Below are 21,369 nucleotides of genomic sequence, written 5' to 3'. Positions count from 1 at the left end.
TAAGTCAAGTTTTTTATATTTTAACATTTTAAATATACAAAACAAAAACAACACAAACCCCAACCCCCGCCCCTCCATCCCCCATAACCTAGAATAAAAACCCCACTTTACCCCCCTCCCCCTTAACAGCTGACAATAACCAGCTCTTTAAAATGTAATACAAACAAGCCCCATCTCTTATGGAATCTCTCATTCACCCCTCCTCAAAACAAATGTGACCTTCTCCAAATACAGGAAATCCAACAGACCTCCAGCCATACCGAAGCACAGGGTGGAGAAGCTGCCCTCTCAAACAACCAGCTCATCCTCGACTTCATCAGGTGCGCTCCATGTATCACCTTTAGCTGTATCAACCCCAACTCCTCGAATGTTTCGCTGGGGCAAACGGCAGCAGTGGTGTAGCCAGCGCCCACAACCCTGACCCCTTACAAGAGCCTGCCTCCCTCTTTACTCACAAAGCCTCCGACTTCCTGTTCCAAACCGACACCTTCTCTGCGTTCTGCCCAATCCCAAACCTCTCCAACACCGCAAACAAATAACTCAACTCCACATGATCAAATGCCTTCTCCGCATCCAACGTCACCACTTCCTCCCTACTTCCGGGTAAAGCACCACATTTAACAGACGGCACACGTTCAACGGCAACTGCCTGCCCTTTACAAACCCGTCTGATCTTCCCCAGACACCTTCGGGAGGGATTCTTCTCACCTAAGCCCCAACACCTTACACAAAATCTTGGCATCCACATTTGGCTTGTATTACCCACACCCTTATACTTTTTGAGCATCAATGAAATGAATGCCTGCCCCATCGTCTCTGGCAGTGTCCCCGAAACCACCACATCTTCAAACATCTCCACCAACACCGCGCCTACTTATCCAGGAATATTTTATAAAACTCCACCAGGAACCCATCCGGCCCCAGTGCTTTACCCGTCTGCATCTTCCGTATCACCGCCCGAACCTCTTCTATCCCCATTGGATCCTCCGCTCTGCCCTCTCCTCATCTTCTACTCTAGGACACTCCAAGCGCCCCAAAAAATTCCTCATGTCCTACTCATCTTCACAGCTTTTTGTAAAACTCCTCAAATGCCTTGTTTGCCTGCTCCAGTGCCACCACCAACTCTCCTGCCACATCCCAAACCTGAACAGTCTGTCTCGCAACCACCTGCCGGCAGAGCTGGCGTGCCAGCAAGCAACTGGCCTTCTCCCATTCTCATATATAGCCCCCTATGCCCATTAACCTCCAAACCACCTTTCGTGTGGACAGAAGGTCAAAATTTGCCTGTAATTCCTTTCTCCTCACTAGATCTGGGGTAGGATCCTCCACATACCTTCCGTTCACTTCCAAAATTTACCTTCCATCCACTTCCAAAATTTCCTCTACCAGCCGCTGCCGCTCCTCTCTTGCCTCCCTGCCCACCTGAGCCATAAACAAGATTATCTCGTCCCTTACCACTGCCTTCAACACTTCCCACACCTCTGACGATGAAACCTCCCCGCTTCAATTAAACCATACATACTCCTCAATCTTCGCACAAAAATTTGGTTCTGCCAACAACCGCTCATTGAACCTCCATGCGGGCCTCAGTGCCTGTCCCTTCTCCAGGCCCACATCTATCAAATGTGGAGCATGTACCGAGATAACAATCGCCGAGTATTCTGCTTTCTCACCCCCGTAAACAACGCCTTCCGCATAATAAAAAAGTGGATCCTTGAATACACATTGTGTACTGCCGAAAAGAACGATTACTCCCGTCCCACAGATACAGAAACTTCCACCTTGGAACCCCCCCCCCCCCCCCCCAATCTTCAGAAATGCAGCCAACACCGTCGCCCCCTCTCCTAGGGGTCAGTGAATGTGGCGAAGACCTATCCACCTTCGGATTCAACACTGTATTCAAGACCACTCCCAGTATTAGCTGGTGCATATTCAAATTCGGTATGTCGGCCAACATCTTCATAAACCCGACGGGTGCAATTTTCCCAAAAGGGAACAAAGTCCCCGAGCGAGTGCATTTAATCATGTGTTTCCCGGCACTCGCAGTGGCAAGAAACACATGGGGCGGGATCCTCTGTCCCACCAGCCAGCCAATGGCGCTTCCATTTGTGGGAACCCCCACACCGTCGGGAAATCCGCGGGCGTGAGTGCGATGCTGGCAAAACGGAGTTTCCCGCCGACGGAGAATCCAGCCCAGGGATATTCAACACGACTCGCGTTGAATAAGGGGCCTAAATGAGGAACGCGTGGCCGCACATAGCACCGATTTTTACAACCGGGAGCTCTGCTTGCCGGTACTTCCCACTGTAGCGAGAGATTGAGACGCCATTTTTAAATGGCGTCCTGATCTCTGAGGCCCACAAAACAAAATCCCTGCAACCCGCACACCAGCCCAATCACGCGCGTGCAAAAAATGCCAGCTTGGCATCTTGGCAGTGCCAACCTGGCACCCTGGCAGTGCCCCTGCCAGTTGGCAGTGCCACCAGGCACCTTGGCAGTGTTAGGATGGCACCCAGGGTGACAGGCTGGAAGTGTCAGGGTGCCAGGCTGGCATTGCCAGGGTACCCAGGTGGCACCAGCAGTGCCAGGGCACCATCCTTCCCATAGGGCATAATAATAATAATCTTTATTGCCACAAGTAGGCTTACATTAACACTGCAATGAAGTTACTGTGAAAAGTCCTTCGTCGCCACATTCCGGCGCCTGTTTGGGTACACAGAGGGAGAATTCAGAATGTCCAAATTACCTAACAGCACACCTTTCTGGACTTGTGGGAGGAAACCAGAGCACCAGGAGCAAACCCACGCAGACACGGGGAGAACGCGTAGACGCCGCACAGACAGTGACCCAAGCCGGGAATCAACCTGGACACTGGTGCTGTGAACCAACAGTGTTTACCACTGTGCTACCATGCCGCCCATGCAGCTGGCGGCCTCTGATCCCTTTGGATACCTCCATGAGTGCCGTTCTTGGGGACCAAATGGCGCTCGCACGAGGTTCCGATGCAAAGGGATTTAATCCTAAAACCTCAGGTACCTTGGGAATCTGCACATTAGAGTAAGGCTTACTGCCTCACTCAAATATGCAGATTTGCCAAAAACTGATCCCGGCCATTTTGGGCGGGATTCCCCTTGCAACGTTGAATCTCGCGAGGCGTTGCGAGCCCGGTGGATTCTGGGAGTGGGGCCTCCCGGCTTTCACCGACCACGCTGCGCCTTGGGGCAGTTGCTTTTCGAGCTCAGCGTGGCGGAAGATTACGCTATACGTCATCCCAATTCGGGGCGTACACACTGACCAACACCACCAAATCCCAACAAATTACCCCAAAGTCCCAAACTATCCCCTCCCAGGCATAACCTGAAAGAAAGAAGAAAATATAAACAGCATAGTCCAAACTCAATTCAGTCCCAGTCCTTCAGCCTTCACAAACCCCTCCTGCTCCTCAACCATCTCAAAGCAGTAGTCTCTTTCTTAATGTGTGACTCTTAGCTTCGTCGGGTAGACCACCCCAAACCACATGTTGCTTTTATGCACCAACTTTGACCGACCAAAGACTGCCCACCTTCTTGCCAGCTCCACCGTGAGATCCTGGCATATACAAATACCACTGCCTTCCCACCTCATCTCTCGATTCAGCTTTGCTCATCTCAACACTTTTTCCTTCATCTGGTATCTATGAAAGCAGACTATCACAGCTCTTGGTGGCTCATTCACCTTCTGCTTCGGCCGGAGTGACCGGTGAGCCCTCCTGTCCAGCTCACAGAGGGAGGGGTCCTCCTCTACCAACAACTTGGCAAACATCTCTGCAAAATACTCCATCACTTCTGGCCCTCCAGCCCCTCAAGTGAATCCATGATGCTCAGATTCTGTCTTTGTGACCTGTTCTTCAGGTCCTCCACTTTGGCTCTCAGCCCTTTGCTACTCTTCTGTACCTTCCACAGCTCCTCACCCATCGAGGTGAACTGGTTGCTATGCTGCCACAATGCCTCCTCCACCCCCTTCAACACCCCTCCTTGCTCCCGCACAGCCATCAACGTCTTTTCCAAGGCCTCCTTTATCGGGACAAGTGTGTCATCCACCAACTCCTTGAGCACGGCCATCATCACCTTTCGATGCCCATCAAAATGCTTGGCGAACTGCTGCACAAACTCAACTGCTATCACTTCGGCCAGTGTGTCCACTGTAGTGAGCGCAGCCTCACCCAAGAGAGTTTGCTCCCGACATCTTTCCTCCCTCAGCACTCCCCACCGACCTCAAGCTCGCCAGTGAACTATCGCTCGCACCCTTTCTTCCTGTATTCTTCTTCTGGTATTTCAACATCCTTTGGTTGCTGCAACATTTCTACCAATCAATCACATAAAATACTTTCCAAAATCTGGGTGAAAAAGGCCAAAAAGCGAAAGCTACAGCTACAGCCACCCAACATGCAACCTCCACCTACATGTTACCACCGGAAAAAACAACTAACAATTTTTTAAAAGTACAATTCACTATTTACCAAAAGAATAACATATAAAACTTTAAATTCTGGATCTATACCTTCAACTTAATTTCATTTTCATTTCATTTTTTCATTTCAACTGTATTACCAAATTAATGTTGTTTCTCTGCTGTAATTGGTCTGTTTCACAGATGATGCCATGGGCTGACTCTCACAAATACTCCTTCACATTATGTATTTAACTCATATCATTCTATGCAGAACCACTTATATTATAAGAAAGTAACATTGCAATAAAAGCATAGATTTAAGGTTTTGAATGCTGGAGTTTAAATAAGAGGTTCATGAAAAGACCAAGTGCAAATTTTCCATGGAGTCCTAAAATTTAAGAGCACATATTGGAATATTAATGGTTATAACAGATTTCATATCGCTTCTCGGCCTTTTGGCTAAGATGAGTGTGAGGTCAGGTGTAATGCCTGGATCTGGTATGTCTCTCTTGTGGGCACCATGAATTGGATTCAATTTGAATTGGTTTTTGGAGCAGGCAAGGAGCTGGATTAGGTTTGCCCCCTGTCCACACTCTGAGCTCTGGCTTTGTAACTCTGATAAAGTAATAAAAAAAGAACAGATTTCATGTAAGTATTCTATATGTTGCAGAAGTTCAATTTATCTGATATGCTAAAGTATGCTGGAAACATAATCCCTTTTAATTAAATATACTTGCACATAGCATGTACCAATGCAACAAGTTATGGGGTAGAGGATAAATGGCTGAATAGTCTCTTATTAGTGTTTTCTTACGGCTTTGAGACATTAACGTAGTTGTTAAAATACACTAAAGAATAATTTTAGAAATCTAGACAGGTGAGCCACTATTTTACAAACAGCTATTGGTAAATAAATAGATACAATTACTTTGTTATGCATCATATCATTACATAAGCCATTAGTTTTAGATTAGGAATACTGGAGTTGAGATGAAAAAATAAGGAGGCATTTTCTATAAAAACATTCATATAGAATACCTGGCCTGTGGCAAACCATAACTAGTGCCAACTCCAACACGAGGTAAACTGTACACAACCTTCTTCACTGTGGCTTGGTCTGGGAAATTGAACATAACAGAAGCTGCAGAAAAATAAGAAAAATATAATTTTAAAGCACAAAGATACAATAAAGAACAATATTGCTCTCAAAGGCTTCACAATTGCATGCACATTTTTACGACAACGTCTAGGTCTGCATTTACATTACTTTCAAATAGAAAACTGATTTGTAACAGCACATACTTCTGTTGGCCATGAAAACTTCCAAAGCAGTGCTCTGGAGGAGGTAGCGTCTTGAAAACACAGCCCGTATCTCGCTGAACATCCATTTTCCATGTAAACCTTCAGTGTAAGCAAGGACCTGAAATTTGAAAATATAATCATTTGGTTTAGTCAAAAAACAGTAAAATATTTTTAACCATCCAATGAATTAAGGATTCATATTTGAGAATATTCCTTTAGTTTAAGTTTACCTCTCTGCAAGAAGTAACAAATCTGATCTGCAACAATTTCCATCGGGCACTTTAACTTTCCCATTCATTTTAAAGTAACCTTAGAATTATATGAAGAGTTTTTGAAAAAAGGCGTCCTTGGAAACTAGAACCAGAATTTTTTTAAGAAAGCAAATTAATCTATTTGTGATTACTGGTGTGTGCTAAGAGGCAGGGATGTGCACTCAGTTGCTCTGTTAGTTTTGGAACACAGCCTAAATACACTTACATAACGTAACACTATTATAAACACATTCACTGTTAAAGTAAGTTATTTGTTTCTGGATAAATCTCAAACTGTTTTTTTGGACACAAAGCTTTAATATGAGGTTTCTAAGGTCCAATTTTTCTGTGCAAAATTTTAAATGAATGTAATTTATATATCACAATGCAAAACAGATATGAAATATACATAACACTCGATCAAATGTTTTGTTCATGGTGCCTGGAGAAATTATTCGGAAATAAAATAGTAATTCTGAAAGGGTTAATAAGGGAGTTGGTAGAATTTTTGCTCCTTTTGTGCTCTGAGGAAAATTTGTACCAAGAATACCACAGAGGATTTGCTGATGTATAGAAAGAGATGAAAGGAGCCTTTTCCTTTTCACAAAAGACCCATCAGAACTATCAAGACACATTTTCCAATTTAAACACAGATTGGTGTTGTTTTTTTCAGTTCTAAACATTATTATTTTTTAAACAAAACAAACGAGAATTGCTTTTTAATGTTATGTGGTTACCAAATAAAGTCTTAATTGTTACATTGGTACAGGTTAAAGGCAGTCTGCCTTTTGAAAAAAGAAAATCAAGTGGGTTTTAACTGACAAGTGAAAATAATCCTTTTCCATTCTCTATTTTCCCACCCTGACGTACAAAGAAGAGCCCAATTGACAGCTTTCTGTGCATCTCAGGTCAGCTTCATGCTTTTCAAACTTAATCAAGGAGGTGTTAAAAAAAATGAAAGTCCCTCAACCTTCGCATATGGTAGAAGGCAGAGAAATGTTGGAAGTGAAGTGAGATGTTCCATAGGGGAAGGTTAAGGCTGATGCTAATGCTCATTTAAAATGGTGACAGTCAGTAGTACTGAAGCCTAGCTAGGCTGGTTTAATTTCTCCCTGGAATAGCTCTTTCCTGACCTTATGCAGCACATCAAAGTCTCTTGAGCTCAATTAAAATTGGATTATGTTGAAATGCTCTATCTATGGGACTTTATGCTCACTAACACTTTTCTCTCAGTAATACTCCAGATGACAGTTACTCATCCCAATTTAAACAGTTGTCATAGAGACCATGAACTAAAGAAATGGCAGCCAACAATAAGGTGAAAGGTAAGCTCCGCCATCTCATGAATGAATAAAATGCTCGATATCCCATCACAATGGTTTCAACTGCAGCAGCAGCTTGGATTTAGAATCAATGTCAGCATAATGCATGAGGTGTGAGCTACAGGGAAACTTAAGGAAAACATGTCAAAAGATTTTAAAATATTGCAAAACAAAAATTGCTAAAACAACATGGCTTTGGTTAAAACCAACAAGGGGCCTTACAGAGTTAGTTCATAGTTGCTGTGATGAAGTGCAGCCCTCATTTTAGCCCAGCTGTAGAAAATGCCATCTAATGAATCTGTCTGGGACGGCTCTCCTTGTCCTGTCAGGCATGTCAGGAAATGACAAGCACTGGGGACAGGCCGCCTCCAGTCATAGACAGGCCTGCCAGCTGGAGACTTCAGCCCCAATCTAATCGCAGCACCAGAAAATAACATTCAGGTTTCAGCTTGTCAAGATGGTTTGGGAAGATGGCTGAAAAGCTTTTTGTTTCAATTACAGATGAAATTTGCACACAGTAATTAAAAGATACTCCTAGCAGATGAGTTTCATGCTGTTTAATATAACCAAAAAACACATGGTGGTAATGTAAATCAAAAAACGACAAGCAGCAATAAGGCCAAGACCATTCTTTCTTGGCCTATTTTTTAAAAAGCTATCAGCTCAGAAATCACTTAAGGCAGGGCATATATTAAACAAAATTCATTGTCATTATAAAAGGTAACATCAGCCATATTACAAACATCTCCAAGATAATGAATGTAATCCTCATCATTAAATTATACATCTTCACACGTTCCTGTAGCCATGTTGTTTGATTCATTTCACTCATCTCGGCGCAAGGCAAGCTCTGGCCTCTTGACCTCAATTTTTACTCGAAGAAACAAATTTCTTTTTTGCAAACTAACTCAATTTTTCACACGTCAACCTTTAGCCTAGCTTTAAAAAATTAATCTCATTTCCATTCCCTTACATATAGATATTTGCTGCATCTAAAGTTACTTACAAAATTTGAACTAATTAGAATCTGCCCTCTGACAACAATATTATAGTCAGCTCTGAAAATACATTATCGCTATTTACTTGAGATAGAGGTGAAGCTCACTGCTTTGCTTGAGAGATTAATCCACAAGGTTTGCATTCTTAATCTGCTTAATAATCTTTATGGCATTCAATATTCATTCTGCACCTAAATATTTACCTAGATTGCAATGTTCATATGATACCAACAGTCGGAATTAAGAAATGCTCTACAATTAAATAAGTGCAATCAATTCTGCATGAGATTTAGAATTAAAAATGGGCAGCAATCCATCACGTCAAATGTAACACAATAGAAAGTAAATTGGTCTTTTGAAGACAGTAAAGATTTTCAAACCATAGTGTGTAACAAGATGGTCAGGCATGTGGTTTTAAAACAATATTAATTTTAGCGACCCCAGAAAGTTTAAACTGTATTTATGGTAAATTATTAGATTTGATTTTTTAATTCAGATTTTGAGTGTGCTACACTGGATAGCACCTTCATGTATGTTTTGAAATGTAATCTGTACGCAACTGACATTAATATTTTTGTGATTTTTCTACTCTTGTTGAAAACTATTCCTGTTCTGGATGACTTCTATTGGACTATGCAAGTACACTGTTATTATTGTCCATCAAATTATCTTTGTAATTAGCCAAGAAGAAATGTAAAATTTAATTTAATTTTAAATCAGGTATCTGGTCATTTATCTCATTGTCATTTGTGGGATCCTGCTGCATGCAACTTGGATGACTTATTTACCTATATTGCAACAATCAGAATTGAATTAACTTGTGAATATGAATATGGGAAAAATGCTACTCAAATGCACGTTCTTTCTTTACTATCCTTACATGCTCCTTAATTGGGGTCGGTTAGCTCAGTTGGCTGGATGGCTGGTTTGTGATGAGGAGCGACGCCAACAGCATGGGTTCAATTCCTGTACCGGCTGAGGTTATTCCAGAAGGCTCTGCCTTCTCAAATTCGTCCCTCGCCTGAGGTGTGGTGACACTCGGGTTAAATACCACAAGTCAGCTCTCTCTCAAAAGAGGAGAGGAGCCCATGATCCTCGGGGACTATGGCACCTTTCATTTTCATTTTGATTACATCTGGCTATAGATGAGGACACAAACCTCATTCATGAGAACCACAGAGGCCATTCATCTCTCACCAGAAAAATATCATTCTGCTTTATCATATTCAATGGGAACTAGCTCTTGCCGAGTTTTGACTTCCCTAGTCACCACCTGGTATATAATCCAAATGGCGCTTATCAAGTGCGAGTTCAAGCAGGAGTTACTGGCAGCCTACTAGGGACACCACAGCTAAGTCCAATACTGTTCTCACTCAACTTCCTTATGAGCACTTACTTCCTCACAAACACGTAGGAGTGGAAACCCTGGCTAATTTCCCACCACCCAAACACATCATGGCTCAGGTAATTCAAGGCAGTCTATTATGTATCTCAAGGTTTTATGTAAATATTTCCCTAGTTGCCTGAATAGAGGTTAATTACTGTGGCAGGAATCTGGTTTAGCTGTTGCAACTCGGGTGTGAATCACTAGCCCAGTATAAAAGTAGACAGGTTTTTCCACTGCACAGAGTGTGAAAGCATAGAATGAACAAGGACAGAGTGCTTTGAGCTAACTTGAGAAATTGGTCCATATGGGAATTTAGTACTGAATGGGAAAGAAAATATTGCTTTTTATCTATTCTTTGCAGCCTCCAGTAGCTTGGGAGTGTTCAAAGGCATTAAATAGGTGAGCAAGTAGGTGATTGGTTGGTGAGTTTTCGGAAGATGTAACTACTATATTAAATTTATAGCTTAACTATCAACTACTTAATAAAACTACTTGATGCCTAATAAAACACAATAAAGATTTGTTACAGCTGTAGCATATCAGATCTGGTGGACCTCTGCGTGATCCATAGCAACCATATGTGCAGTAATTATCTGCAGCTGAAAGGCTTTGGATTGGTAAACTGGAGTCTGAGTTTTGGACATTGCAATGCAGTTTGTCTTATTTTTGTCGGCAAGGGCTGTTTCTGACTTCTTGTTATGGAGGAGTCGGAGGATGTTGATGAATTTCTCTGGACAGCCGGCCTTTGACAGGTTCTTCCATAGCACTTCCCACTTGACTGAGTCAAAAGCCCTGGTCAGATCAATGAAGGCCATGTTAGAGTAGCTAATGTTGCTCCTGGCATTTCTCTTGAAGTTCTCGAGCAGTGAAAATCATAACTGCTGTTCCAAGGAATGGTCGGAAGTCACACTGGCTTTCCAGAAGGATTTCTTCAGAGACTGGGAGAAGGTGGCTAGCGAGGATTTGGGAGATGATCTTCCCTGAGATGGAGAGTAGGGAGATTCCTTGGTAGTTCCCACAGTCTGCTTTGTCTCCTTTCTTGAAGATGATGGCAATGATGTCATTCCTGAGGTCGGCAGGAATTTCTTCTCTGACCCAGATTTTCAGCAACAGCTGATCGAGATGACAAGTGATCTCTTCTCCAAGTTCACAAAGTTCCGCTGGGATCCCATCCTCCTGCGGCTTTTCGATTCTTCATGTGTTCAATGGTGGCTTCAACTTTGTCCACGCTTGGTGGATCTCCAAGATAATTTTTGATGGGGAGTTGGGGGATTTCCTCAAACACATCCTCATTTATAGTTGTACCACAGTTTAGTTCTGTGAAGTGTTTTCTCCATCGAAGGCAGATGTTTTCTCTGTCTCTTGAACAAACGGTTTGAGGCCTAGGGCATTGAGTCCATATATTGCCTTGGTGGCACTGAAGCAGCCCCTGAAGAAGGTGTCGTGCTTGTCGGTGAGGGGTTGCAGCTCTTGAGCTTTCACAGTCCACCATTGGGATATTGATTTCCCTAATTCTCCTTTGTACGTTCGCCTTGGCTAATTTATGGGCTCTCCTCTTTGCCTTGCTGATTATGTTGTTTTGCCAGGCACGGAGAACTTTCCTCTTCTTGTCAGTAGGTCTTGGATGATGTGGTCATTCTCATCGAACCAGTCTTGGTGCTTCCTGATCTTCGAGGTCAAGACTGGAGTCAAGCAGGGATTTGTCATTGCCCCCACCCTTTTCTCCATCACCACCATCCTTCACCTTGTCAAGAGCAAACTTCCCAGTGGAGTGGACATCATCTACAGGATGGACAGAAAACTATCCAAGAAGAAAATGACTGACATCGTTCGTGGAGCTTCAGTAAGTGGATGATATCGCCATCTCCATTCTCTAAGAAGACAATCTCCAAGCCATGCTGGACACCTTTGTGAAAGCATGAAAAAGAATCGGTCTCCATCTCAACCTCAAGAAGACTCAAGTCCTTTACCAACCCTTCTCAGGGCAAGATCCGGTCTCTCCCTCCATCAAGATCAATGGAGAAACCTTACCAACCATGGAACATTTCCCTTACCTGGGGAGCCTCTAAGGCTGACATCAATGCGGAGATCCAACATTGTATCAAATCCAGGAGCTCCTCCTTCAGACACTTAAGGACCAGAGTCTTTGACAACTGCAACATCCGTGCTGACATCAAGATCCTCGTGTACATGACGAGTTGTCCTCCCCACTCTTCTGTACGACTCAGAATCCTGGACTATGTACAGATGCCTCCTTAAGGCCTTGGAGAGGTACCATCAATGCTGTCTGTGATGGATTCTCTGGATCAGCTAGGAGGACAGGTGTACTAACATCAGTGATCTTGAAGGTGCCAAGAGTACCAGAATCGAGGCCAGGATCATTCTGGGACCCCATCAAACACAAACACTTACCTTCCACAAGGTCACACTTCTCCCATCGGATCTCGGGACCATTCAGAAGCAGCTGCCAACCGAGGAAATGAGGGAAACACGGCAGCCTGCAGGTGAGACTAAAGCGGTTTGAAGTCTCCTCTCCCGAGTTTACTCCTGGCAAATGTCAAAGCAATCGAAATCAAACTGGATGAGCTTAACACTAGACTTATCTATCAGAGGGAAGTAAGAGACTGCTGTGTGCTCTGTTTCACAGAGACATTGCTCACACCTGCCTCACCGGACTGTGCTATACAACCTGATGGCTTCTCAATACACTGGATGGACCGCACGGTGTCATCGGGCAAAGCAAAGGGTGGAGGGGTTTGCTTCCTCATCAACTCCTCCTGCTGAATTACTGCTCCCCGGACCTGGAATACCTGACTATGAAGCGCCGCCCATACCACCTTCCACGGGAGCTCACTTATGCCATCATCACGGTGGTCTACATCCCTCTACAGGCGTAAGTTAAGAAGGCACTTAATGAATTGTACACTGCTATAAATATAAATGAAACAGAATACCCGGAGGCCTTGTTCATTGTGGTGTAGCCATCTGGGATGGCCACTTCCAACCAGGAACAGAGAAACACGCAAAGCATAGCGGACAAAGCAAGATTCAGGCAGGCTCAGAGCCTGAAATGTATAATTGTAAGTGAGGAGTCCAGACGGTATCGAAACTCCGACCAATTAACATTTTGATGTACCGATTAGCATTTGATGGCCAATCTCCACCAAGACAAAGGACTGGTACTTGAGTGACCGGTACAGTCCCAGACATTTCGGCGCCACTCCCTGTACTAGGGAAGTGTAAACATCAGGGTCAGTGACCGCTTGGGGCATGACCAGCCATCCAGGCACCCGCCCATTTATTGGTTCGAAATCGAACATAGTGATCAGGGATCACCCAATTAGTGGGGTCTAAACTGAAGGACTGCCTAAAAGAGTGCGAAAACCCCCAAGCATAAGAAGAGAGTCCACCATGTGTTTGTCCTCTTTTGGACCTGGTGCCCCGGCTACGACCGTCTCCAATCGCAGCACCACCAGAAGCAAGTCCATGTTCAACGCCCGCTACCAGACAGATGAGCCTAGCTGAGCAGCAGTTACTTCTCCAGGCTTGATAGATTCAGAATCGAACAACGGCCACTGTTCCTCTGACCTAAGCCGGGTGCCTGAAGTTAAGTACAGGTTGTCTTAGTCGATAGGTGTAGTTAACTAGTAGTGTATGTTGCATGATCAATTGTGTGTGTAAATAAAGTACCCTTGACCTTGAACTAACTAACTGGTGTTTGGCTCTTTGATCGATAGCCGATTGAACCTTGTGGTGGTATCATTTGATACCTGGCAACTCTAAGCATTAGAATATTGATATCAAAAGAAAGGAGGGCAAACTCACTGATTCCATAGTTACAGCAGAGCCACAGAAAAGGCAACAGTTATTGGCAACATCTGGTGGGACTCGGCCCAGAAGTGACTGTGTCACTCTGAGAGAACTCACAAAAGCATTTGAATTAGAAATCCAAATTGGAAAAGTAAAAGAAACCATAAGCGAAACCAGTATCGATCAAACCTCCAAAATCTGGAAGTGTGTAATTTGCATGCGTACGAACAAAGGGATAGAAGGTAACCTCGATAGATTTTGTTGCATGAAACTTTCGGGAGTTGGGTAAACTGGAAAATAGCTTGAGCCGTACCCGTGTTTGCACCACCGCTTTATTCCCCCTTGTTCCAAATTTCCGGTAGAGACAGAAATAATTGTAGGGATGGCCATGAAGGCAATGGAACGCCTTATGCATCCACAAGAGCCCGAGGTCGCAGCGACCAACAGATCAGAACAGTGTCCCGTAATGGAAGAAGAGATTAGGAGATACCTAAAGGGGAATTTTGCCCCTATGGTCGGAATTTTGCGCAAATGAGGAAACAGGTCCTGGCAGCATATGACAGACTTGGTGGGACAGCCTGACCGAGATCCACAAGAAAAGTTTGAGCAAGGTTCGTAAGCCGATGGCAATCGTGTCCTGCTTGGCACAATTGCGAGGCACAGAGGAGGTTGTGAGGACGCTCCGTAGACAGCTTGAGGGGAAGGCAAGAAGTAGAGAGGGAAACATTAGTGAAAGTGAGAGATTAAATGTGCAACTCCGGCAGCAGCTAGCGGCGAAGGACAAGGAAATGGATGATGTCAAGAGGGCACACGAATCTTGTCTCGCCCACCTCAGCAGCTTCCAGATTCAATATGATAAGGTCTACCAGGACATGCAACATGCGGCACTGGGAAGAGAAGAAACAGAGAAACAGGTAGAACAGTTAAGGAAACAATGTGATGATTTGAAGGCAACCCTCCGAGCACTCCACAGTTCCACCATGGAACAGAGGCAGAGTTCGATGGATCATGCCAAGTGCAGGCAGCAAATTGCAAGATTGCAATCACTGCTATCCGTCCAGAATGGGTTCAGAGATACCTTTGGCCCACAGCTAGATCAGGAAGATGGCCCCGATTGGCAGGAACTCAGTGAAATGGCCCAACGGTACATGAATGAGACAGAAAATCAGAATAGAGCCCCCCAGGCCCCGAAAAGAAAATCACCCGCACCACCGACTGCACAGGCAGCACCCAACCCAATGAACCCCATCAATACGCAGCGCAGGGTCACCACGGAAGACCAACCCGATTTTGTGTATACAACCCCATTAACCATCACCCAGTTAAGAGATGCCCGCGATAAGATTGAGACTTTCCACCCCACATCAGACCCACACGACTTCTTCGAACTAGTGAAGCAACAGACCCTCATGTACGGTTTAGACGAGCAGGAAGAGGTAAAGCTCATAGTGATGTGCCTTGACCCGTCAGTTAGTTCAGCCCTTCCCGACCCACAAAATGTAGGACGAAGTAGCCTCCAAGAGATGAAAACAGCCATTTTAGACGCCATTGGCTACAATAGAGGAGATCCGGTAGAAAGACTAACCGGTGCAGACAGGAAAAGGGAGAGCATCCAACGGCATTTGCTGGACGCCTCTGGATCCACTTTACCGCTGTATGCAGTGAGTTAGCCCGTGCCCGTTTATCAGCAGATGATACGGCCAAATGGACCCGTACGCTAGTATCCCATGCCAAGAGGCAGGACAGAAGGCATGTGCCAGTTACGACCCCTCAAACCCGGCACACAATGAAGTGTGGATACTGAAGCGCTTATCCAGAGCTTGGGAACAGTCCCTACACAGAAAGACAGAGCAGGAGAGAGTAGACGCCACAATGAATCCAGTAAGGGCACACCAAGACCACGCATCGGTAAATGAAGGCAGAAGTAACGCACAGCACCCGAAAACACAGGAATGTTATAATTGCAGACAGAAAGGACATTACGCGCGAGAATGTCAAGCCCTGCCGAAACAGCAACGGAATCAGCACCCAAATGCCCCCCCTAGAAACAATGCCAGACCCATCCACAGTGTTAGCGCTCGAGCAGATAATTTGGCCATAAACAGCACCGATTGACGGTGTTTGGACTCCCAACTTGGGTCTGCGATACCCTTTGGGATAAATCTGGAAGACCGGTAGTTGCAGGCACAGTCTGGGGACACCTCGTAGAGTTCCTTTGGGACACAGGCAGGTCCCGAACCATGTTAAACTCCTCCGTAATGTACCAGAGAGATATATGGCCCACTCCGGACACCATTACCCTTAGTGGCTTTACAGGTCACCTCCAGCAGGGACACATCACAGCCCCTGTGGATGTACAGATTGGCAATATTAAAACAAAATACTCGGTCGTTTTAGTAGATTTACCCCAGGCAGCAGAACACATCCTGGGCATAGATTTCATGAGTGCATACAACCTTTCATTCGACCGAGTTAATAGATGTGTATGGAAAATGGCTGGAGCAGCACGAGCCCCCGCCATGCTCACAGTAGGAGACTATGCACACAGAATTAGCTCAGTGGGAGAGTGCTGATTTGATCCACAAACCATTATCACAGACAAAATGGTTAGAGAAGTCTTGAAAAGACATAAAGCATTGTTTGCCCAGCACAAGCACGACTGCGGCAAAATCCCAGGAGTGGTTAACATTACAGGTCCCGATCGCAAGCCCCAGAAACAGAACGGCTTTCCCCAGTAAGCTGAGGGAGAGATAGCCAAAGTAATCCAAACTTTATTGAAGCAAGGAGTGATTCGACCCGTAGCATCGACGAACAATGCCCTGATTTGGCCAGTAAGGAAACCAGATGGTTCATGGCGACTGACCATCGATTATAGGGAATTGAACAAAGTGTCTCCACTAGCAGCCCCTACCGTTGCCAGGAGTCCTGAGACCATGTTAAAACAGGGACTCCAGTTGAAAATTTTCACGGTATTGGACATCAGCAATGGCTTTTGGTCCATACCATTGGACAGAGCACACAAATTTGCATTCACTTTCCAGGGACAGCAGTACACGTGGACGTGCCTTCCACAAGGTTACACAACTCCCCCTCCATTTTTCACAGACAATTGGCAAACGGCTTATCTAAATTGTCCCGCCCTGAATGCCTTGTTCAGTATGTGGACGACTTGCTCCTACAGACTGACACTAAGGAAGAGCACATTTCGCTTCTTTCGGAATTATTAGGACTCCTAACAACAATTGGATGCAAAATTAACCCCAAGAAAGCCCAAATCCTCCAGGAAAAAGTCACACATATAGGTACGGTCATCACGCATGGTAAGCGTGAAATAGAACATAAATGCATAGACTCGATTGTAAAATTGCCCTTGCCCCAAAACGTTACATCACTCCGGTCATTTTTATGATGGTCGGTTACTGCAGAAACCACATAGACGGTTTTGCCACAAAAGCAGCCCCACTTTCCGAGCTCCTGAAGAAACAGGCCCATGGAAATGGCTTCCACAGCACACGGATGCGTTGAAACACGCCCTGAGCACAGCCCCCGCTTTGCAGGCCCCAGATCCACACTCCCCATACGCGATAGAGGTAGCGACCACCGACCGAACCCTTTCGACCGTACTCCTGCAGGAAAGGCACGATTGTTTAGGACCCGTAGCCTATGCCTCACGAGTTTTAGATCCAGTAGAACAGGAATTTTCAGCCTCCGAAAGGCACCTGCTAGCAGTCCTCTGGGCGGTACAGTACTTCTCGTACATAACCGAACTCAACCCCATAACCGTTCTGACCGAGGACACCCCGACACAGCTTTTATTAGACGGCAGACTAAAAGACTGCAGTGAGCCAAATTCGAGCAGCGCGATGGACACTACTCCTACAATGACGCGACATTACCGTAAAACGGACAAAAACGCACATGTTTCTGGCCGACAATTTACACTATGCTGGAACCCCACATGAATGCAAGATCATAGCCACCAAGCACAGCACAGGCCCCTTTGTTCCCAAGTCGGTAGCAAAAAAGACAGGTATCCGACCACAGACGACCCAGCCCACAGACAAAGCTTTGAGAATTTATGTAGATGGCTCCTCCACAGTCCTTGATGGGAAAAGAATCACCAGGATGTGGGATTTATGTAGAGGATGCGCAGGGACGCGTTTTAGAAGAGATCGCTTTAAAGTTGCCTGGGCACTTAGGTTCTCAGGCAGCCGAGTTAGCAGCCATCGCTTACATTGTCCAGCTCCCCGATTCATTCCCGACCCCAGCAGAAATATATTCAGACAGTTTGTACGTCTGCAACGGCCTGACAGAATTCCTACCGCTGTGGGAATCTAGAGGATTTATTACCGCCGACGAAAACCTCTACTCTCAGCGCCATTATTCAAACACATCCTCCAGACAGAGAAAAGCAGAAAGTATGGCATAGTTAAAGTTAGAAGTCACCATCGGTCCTCCCCATCCGGTAACGTGAAAGCTGACGCCCTAGCGAAGGCAGGCTCACGACATGGCCACTTCTGGCAAACCCCGAGAGTGCCCCAGTACACGCAGTTCAGGTCTCACAGACCAACATTCAAGACTTATCCCAAGCACAGATGGAAGACGAGACATTATTGGAAATTTTAAAGGAAACTTCCCAGCTCCCTACGAAAAGTTTAAAAATTCTTTAACGATCGATAAGGAAATCATTTTAAAAGATGGCATTTATGTAGTCCCCACCCAGGACAGGAAAAAGATCATTTGTAAATTCCATGACGGACACGTGCACCAGGGGCTAGAATCCACCCTTGCCCACCTCAGACCTCTCTGCTGGTGGCCTGATTAAAAAACCGACCTATCCCATTACGTTGAAAATTGCTTGATTTGTGCACAAAATAACCCGGACAGATATGCGGAACAAGCCCAGCTACGACACACCTGCCCTATAAATGGCCCGTGGACAAACTTGTAATTAGACTATATTGGTCCCCTCCCCCCTGCAGAAATGGATACAAATATGTGTTGGTTGTCATCGACACATTTACGAAATGGGTCGAAGCTTTCCCCTTGAGAACAAATGCGGCCAAGGCCATGGCAAAGATCTTAACAAACAAAAGAACAAAGAAAAGTACAGCACAGGAACAGGCCCTTCGGCCCTCCAAGCCTGTGCCGACCCGTGCCGACCATGCTGCCCGACTAAACTACAATCTTCTACACTTCCTGGGTCCGTATCCCTCTATTCCCATCCTATTCACGTATTTGTCAAGATGCCCCTTAAATGTCACTATCGTCCCTGCTTCCACCACCTCCTCTGGTAGCGAGTTCCACGCACCAACCACCCGCTGTGTAAAAAACTTGCCTCGTACATCTACTCTAAACCTTGCCCCTCGCACCTTTCACCTATGCCCCCATGTAATTGACCCCTCTACCCTGGGGAAAAGCCTGTGACTATCCACTCTGTCTATGCCCCTCATAATTTTGTAGACCTCTATCGGGTCGCCCCTCAACCTCCGTCGTTCCAGTGAGAACAAACCAAATTTATTCAACCGCTCCTCATAGCTAATGCCCTCCATACCAGGCAACATTCTGGGAAATCTCTTCTGCACCCTCTCTAAAGCCTCCACATCCTTCTGGTAGTGTGGCGACCAGAATTGAACACTATACTCCAAGTGTGGCCTAACTAAGGTTCTATACAGCTGCAACATGGCTTGTCAATTTTTATACTCAATGTCCCGGCCAATGAAGGCAAGCATGCCGTATGCCTTCTTGACTACCTTCTCCACCTGTGTTGCCCCTTTCAGTGATCTGTGGACCTGTACACATAGATCTCTCTGACTTTCAATACTCTTGAGGGTTCTACCATTCACTGTATATTCCCTACCTGCATTAGATCTTCCAAAATAAATTACCTCACATTTGTCCGGATTAAACTCCATCTGCCATCTCTCCGCCCAAGTCTCCAAACAATCTAAATCCTGCTGTATCCTCTGACAGTCCTCATCGCTATCCGCAATTCCACCAACCTTTGTGTCGTCTGCAAACTTACTAATCAGACCAGTTACATTTTCCTCCAAATCATTTATATATACTACAAACAGCAAAGGTCCCAGCATTGATCCCTGCGGAACACCACTAGTCACAGCCCTCCAATTATAAAAGCATCCTTCCATTGCTACTCTCTGCCTTCTATGACCTAGCCAGTTCTGTATCCACCTTGCCAGCTCACCCCTGATCCCGTGTGATTTCACCTTTTGTACTAGTCTACCATGAGGGACCTTGTCAAAGGCCTTACTGAAGTCTATATACACAACATCCACTGCCCTACCTGCATCAATCATCTTTGTGACCTCCTCGAAAAACTCTATCAAGTTAGTGAGACACGACCTCCCCTTCACAAAACCATGCTGCCTCTCACTAATACGTCCATTTGCTTCCAAATGGGAGTAGATCCTGTCTCGAAGAATTCTCTCCAGTAATTTCCCTACCACTGACGCAAGGCTCACCGGCCTATCGTTCCCTGGATTATCCTTGCTACCCTTCTTAAACAGAGGAACAACATTGGCTATTCTCCAGTCCTCCGACACATCACCTGAAGACAGTGAGGATCCAAAGATTTCTGTCAAGGCCTCAGCAATTTCCTCTCTAGCCTCCTTCAGTATTCTGGGGTAGATCCCATCAGGCCCTGGGGACTTATGTACCTTAATATTTTTCAAGACGCCCAACACCTCGTCTTTTTAGATCTCAATGTGACCCAGGCTATCTACACACCCTTCTCCAGACTCAACATCTACCAATTCCTTCTCTTTGGTGAATACTGATGCAAAGTATTCATTTAGTACCGCGCCCATTTCCTCTGGCTCCACACATAGATTCCCTTCCCTATCCTTCAGTGGGCCAACCCTTTCCCTGGCTACCCTCTTGCTTTATATGTACATGTAAAAAGCCTTGGGATTTTCCTTAACCCTATTTGCCAATGACTTTTCGTGACCCCTTCTAGCCCTCCTGACTCCTTGCTTAAGTTCCTTCCTACTTTCCTTATATTCCACACAGGCTTCATCTGTTCCCAGCGTTTTAGCCCTGACAAATGCCTCCTTTTTCTTTTTGACGAGGCCTACAATATCTCTCGTTATCCAAGGTTCCCGAAAATTGCCGTATTTATCCTTCTTCCACACAGGAACACACCGGTCCTGAATTCCTTTCAACTGACACTTGAAAGCCTCCCACATGTCAGATGTTGATTTACCCTCAAACATCCGCCCCCAATCTAGGTTCTTCAGTTCCCGCCTAATATTGTTATAATTAGCCTTCCCCCAATTTAGCACATTCACCCTAGGACCACTCTTATCCTTGTCCACTAGCACTTTAAAACTTAATGAATTGTGGTCACTGTTCCCGAAATGCTCCCCTACTGAAACATCTACCACCTGGCCGGGCTCATTCCCCAATACCAGGTCCAGTACAGCCCCATACCTAGTTGGACTGTCTACATATTGTTTTAAGAAGCTCTCCTGGATGCTCCTTACAAACTCTGCCCCGTCTAAGCCCCTGGCACTAAGTGAGTCCCAGTCAATATTGGGGAAGTTGAAGTCTCCCATCACAACAACTCTGTTGTTTTTACTCTTTTCCAAAATCTGTCTACCTATCTGCTCCTCTATCTCCCGCTGGCTGTTGGGAGGCCTGTAGTAAACCCCCAACATTGTGACTGCACCCTTCTTATTCCTGATCTCTACCCATATAGCCTCACTGCCCTCTGAGGTGTCCTCCCGTAGTACAGCTGTGATATTCTCCCTAACCAGTCGCGAAACTCCGCCACCCCTTTTACATCCCCCTCTATCCCGCCTGAAACATCGAAATCCTGGAACGTTTAGCTGCCAATACTGCCCTTCCCT

The 21,369-nt window shown here is 45.4% G+C and overlaps 1 protein-coding gene across 3 annotated transcripts in view; it reads right to left on the bottom strand.

The window, feature by feature from the left end:
- Positions 1 to 21,369, bottom strand: part of nbeaa (neurobeachin a) — a 1,435,335-nt gene that overhangs the window by 238,712 nt on the left and 1,175,254 nt on the right. For all 3 annotated transcript variants that reach the window (XM_072477018.1, XM_072477016.1, XM_072477017.1), the window contains 2 exons: positions 5,734 to 5,851; positions 5,470 to 5,572 (listed from right to left, as the gene is read on the bottom strand). In XM_072477018.1, coding sequence (XP_072333119.1) covers positions 5,470 to 5,572; positions 5,734 to 5,851 — 221 coding nt within the window. The remainder of the gene's footprint in view (positions 1 to 5,469; positions 5,573 to 5,733; positions 5,852 to 21,369) is intronic.

Source organism: Scyliorhinus torazame, chromosome 15, assembly GCF_047496885.1.
Source record: "Scyliorhinus torazame isolate Kashiwa2021f chromosome 15, sScyTor2.1, whole genome shotgun sequence".
Taxonomy (NCBI): Eukaryota; Metazoa; Chordata; class Chondrichthyes; order Carcharhiniformes; family Scyliorhinidae; genus Scyliorhinus; species Scyliorhinus torazame.
This window is presented reverse-complemented; position numbering and strand designations above follow the sequence as displayed.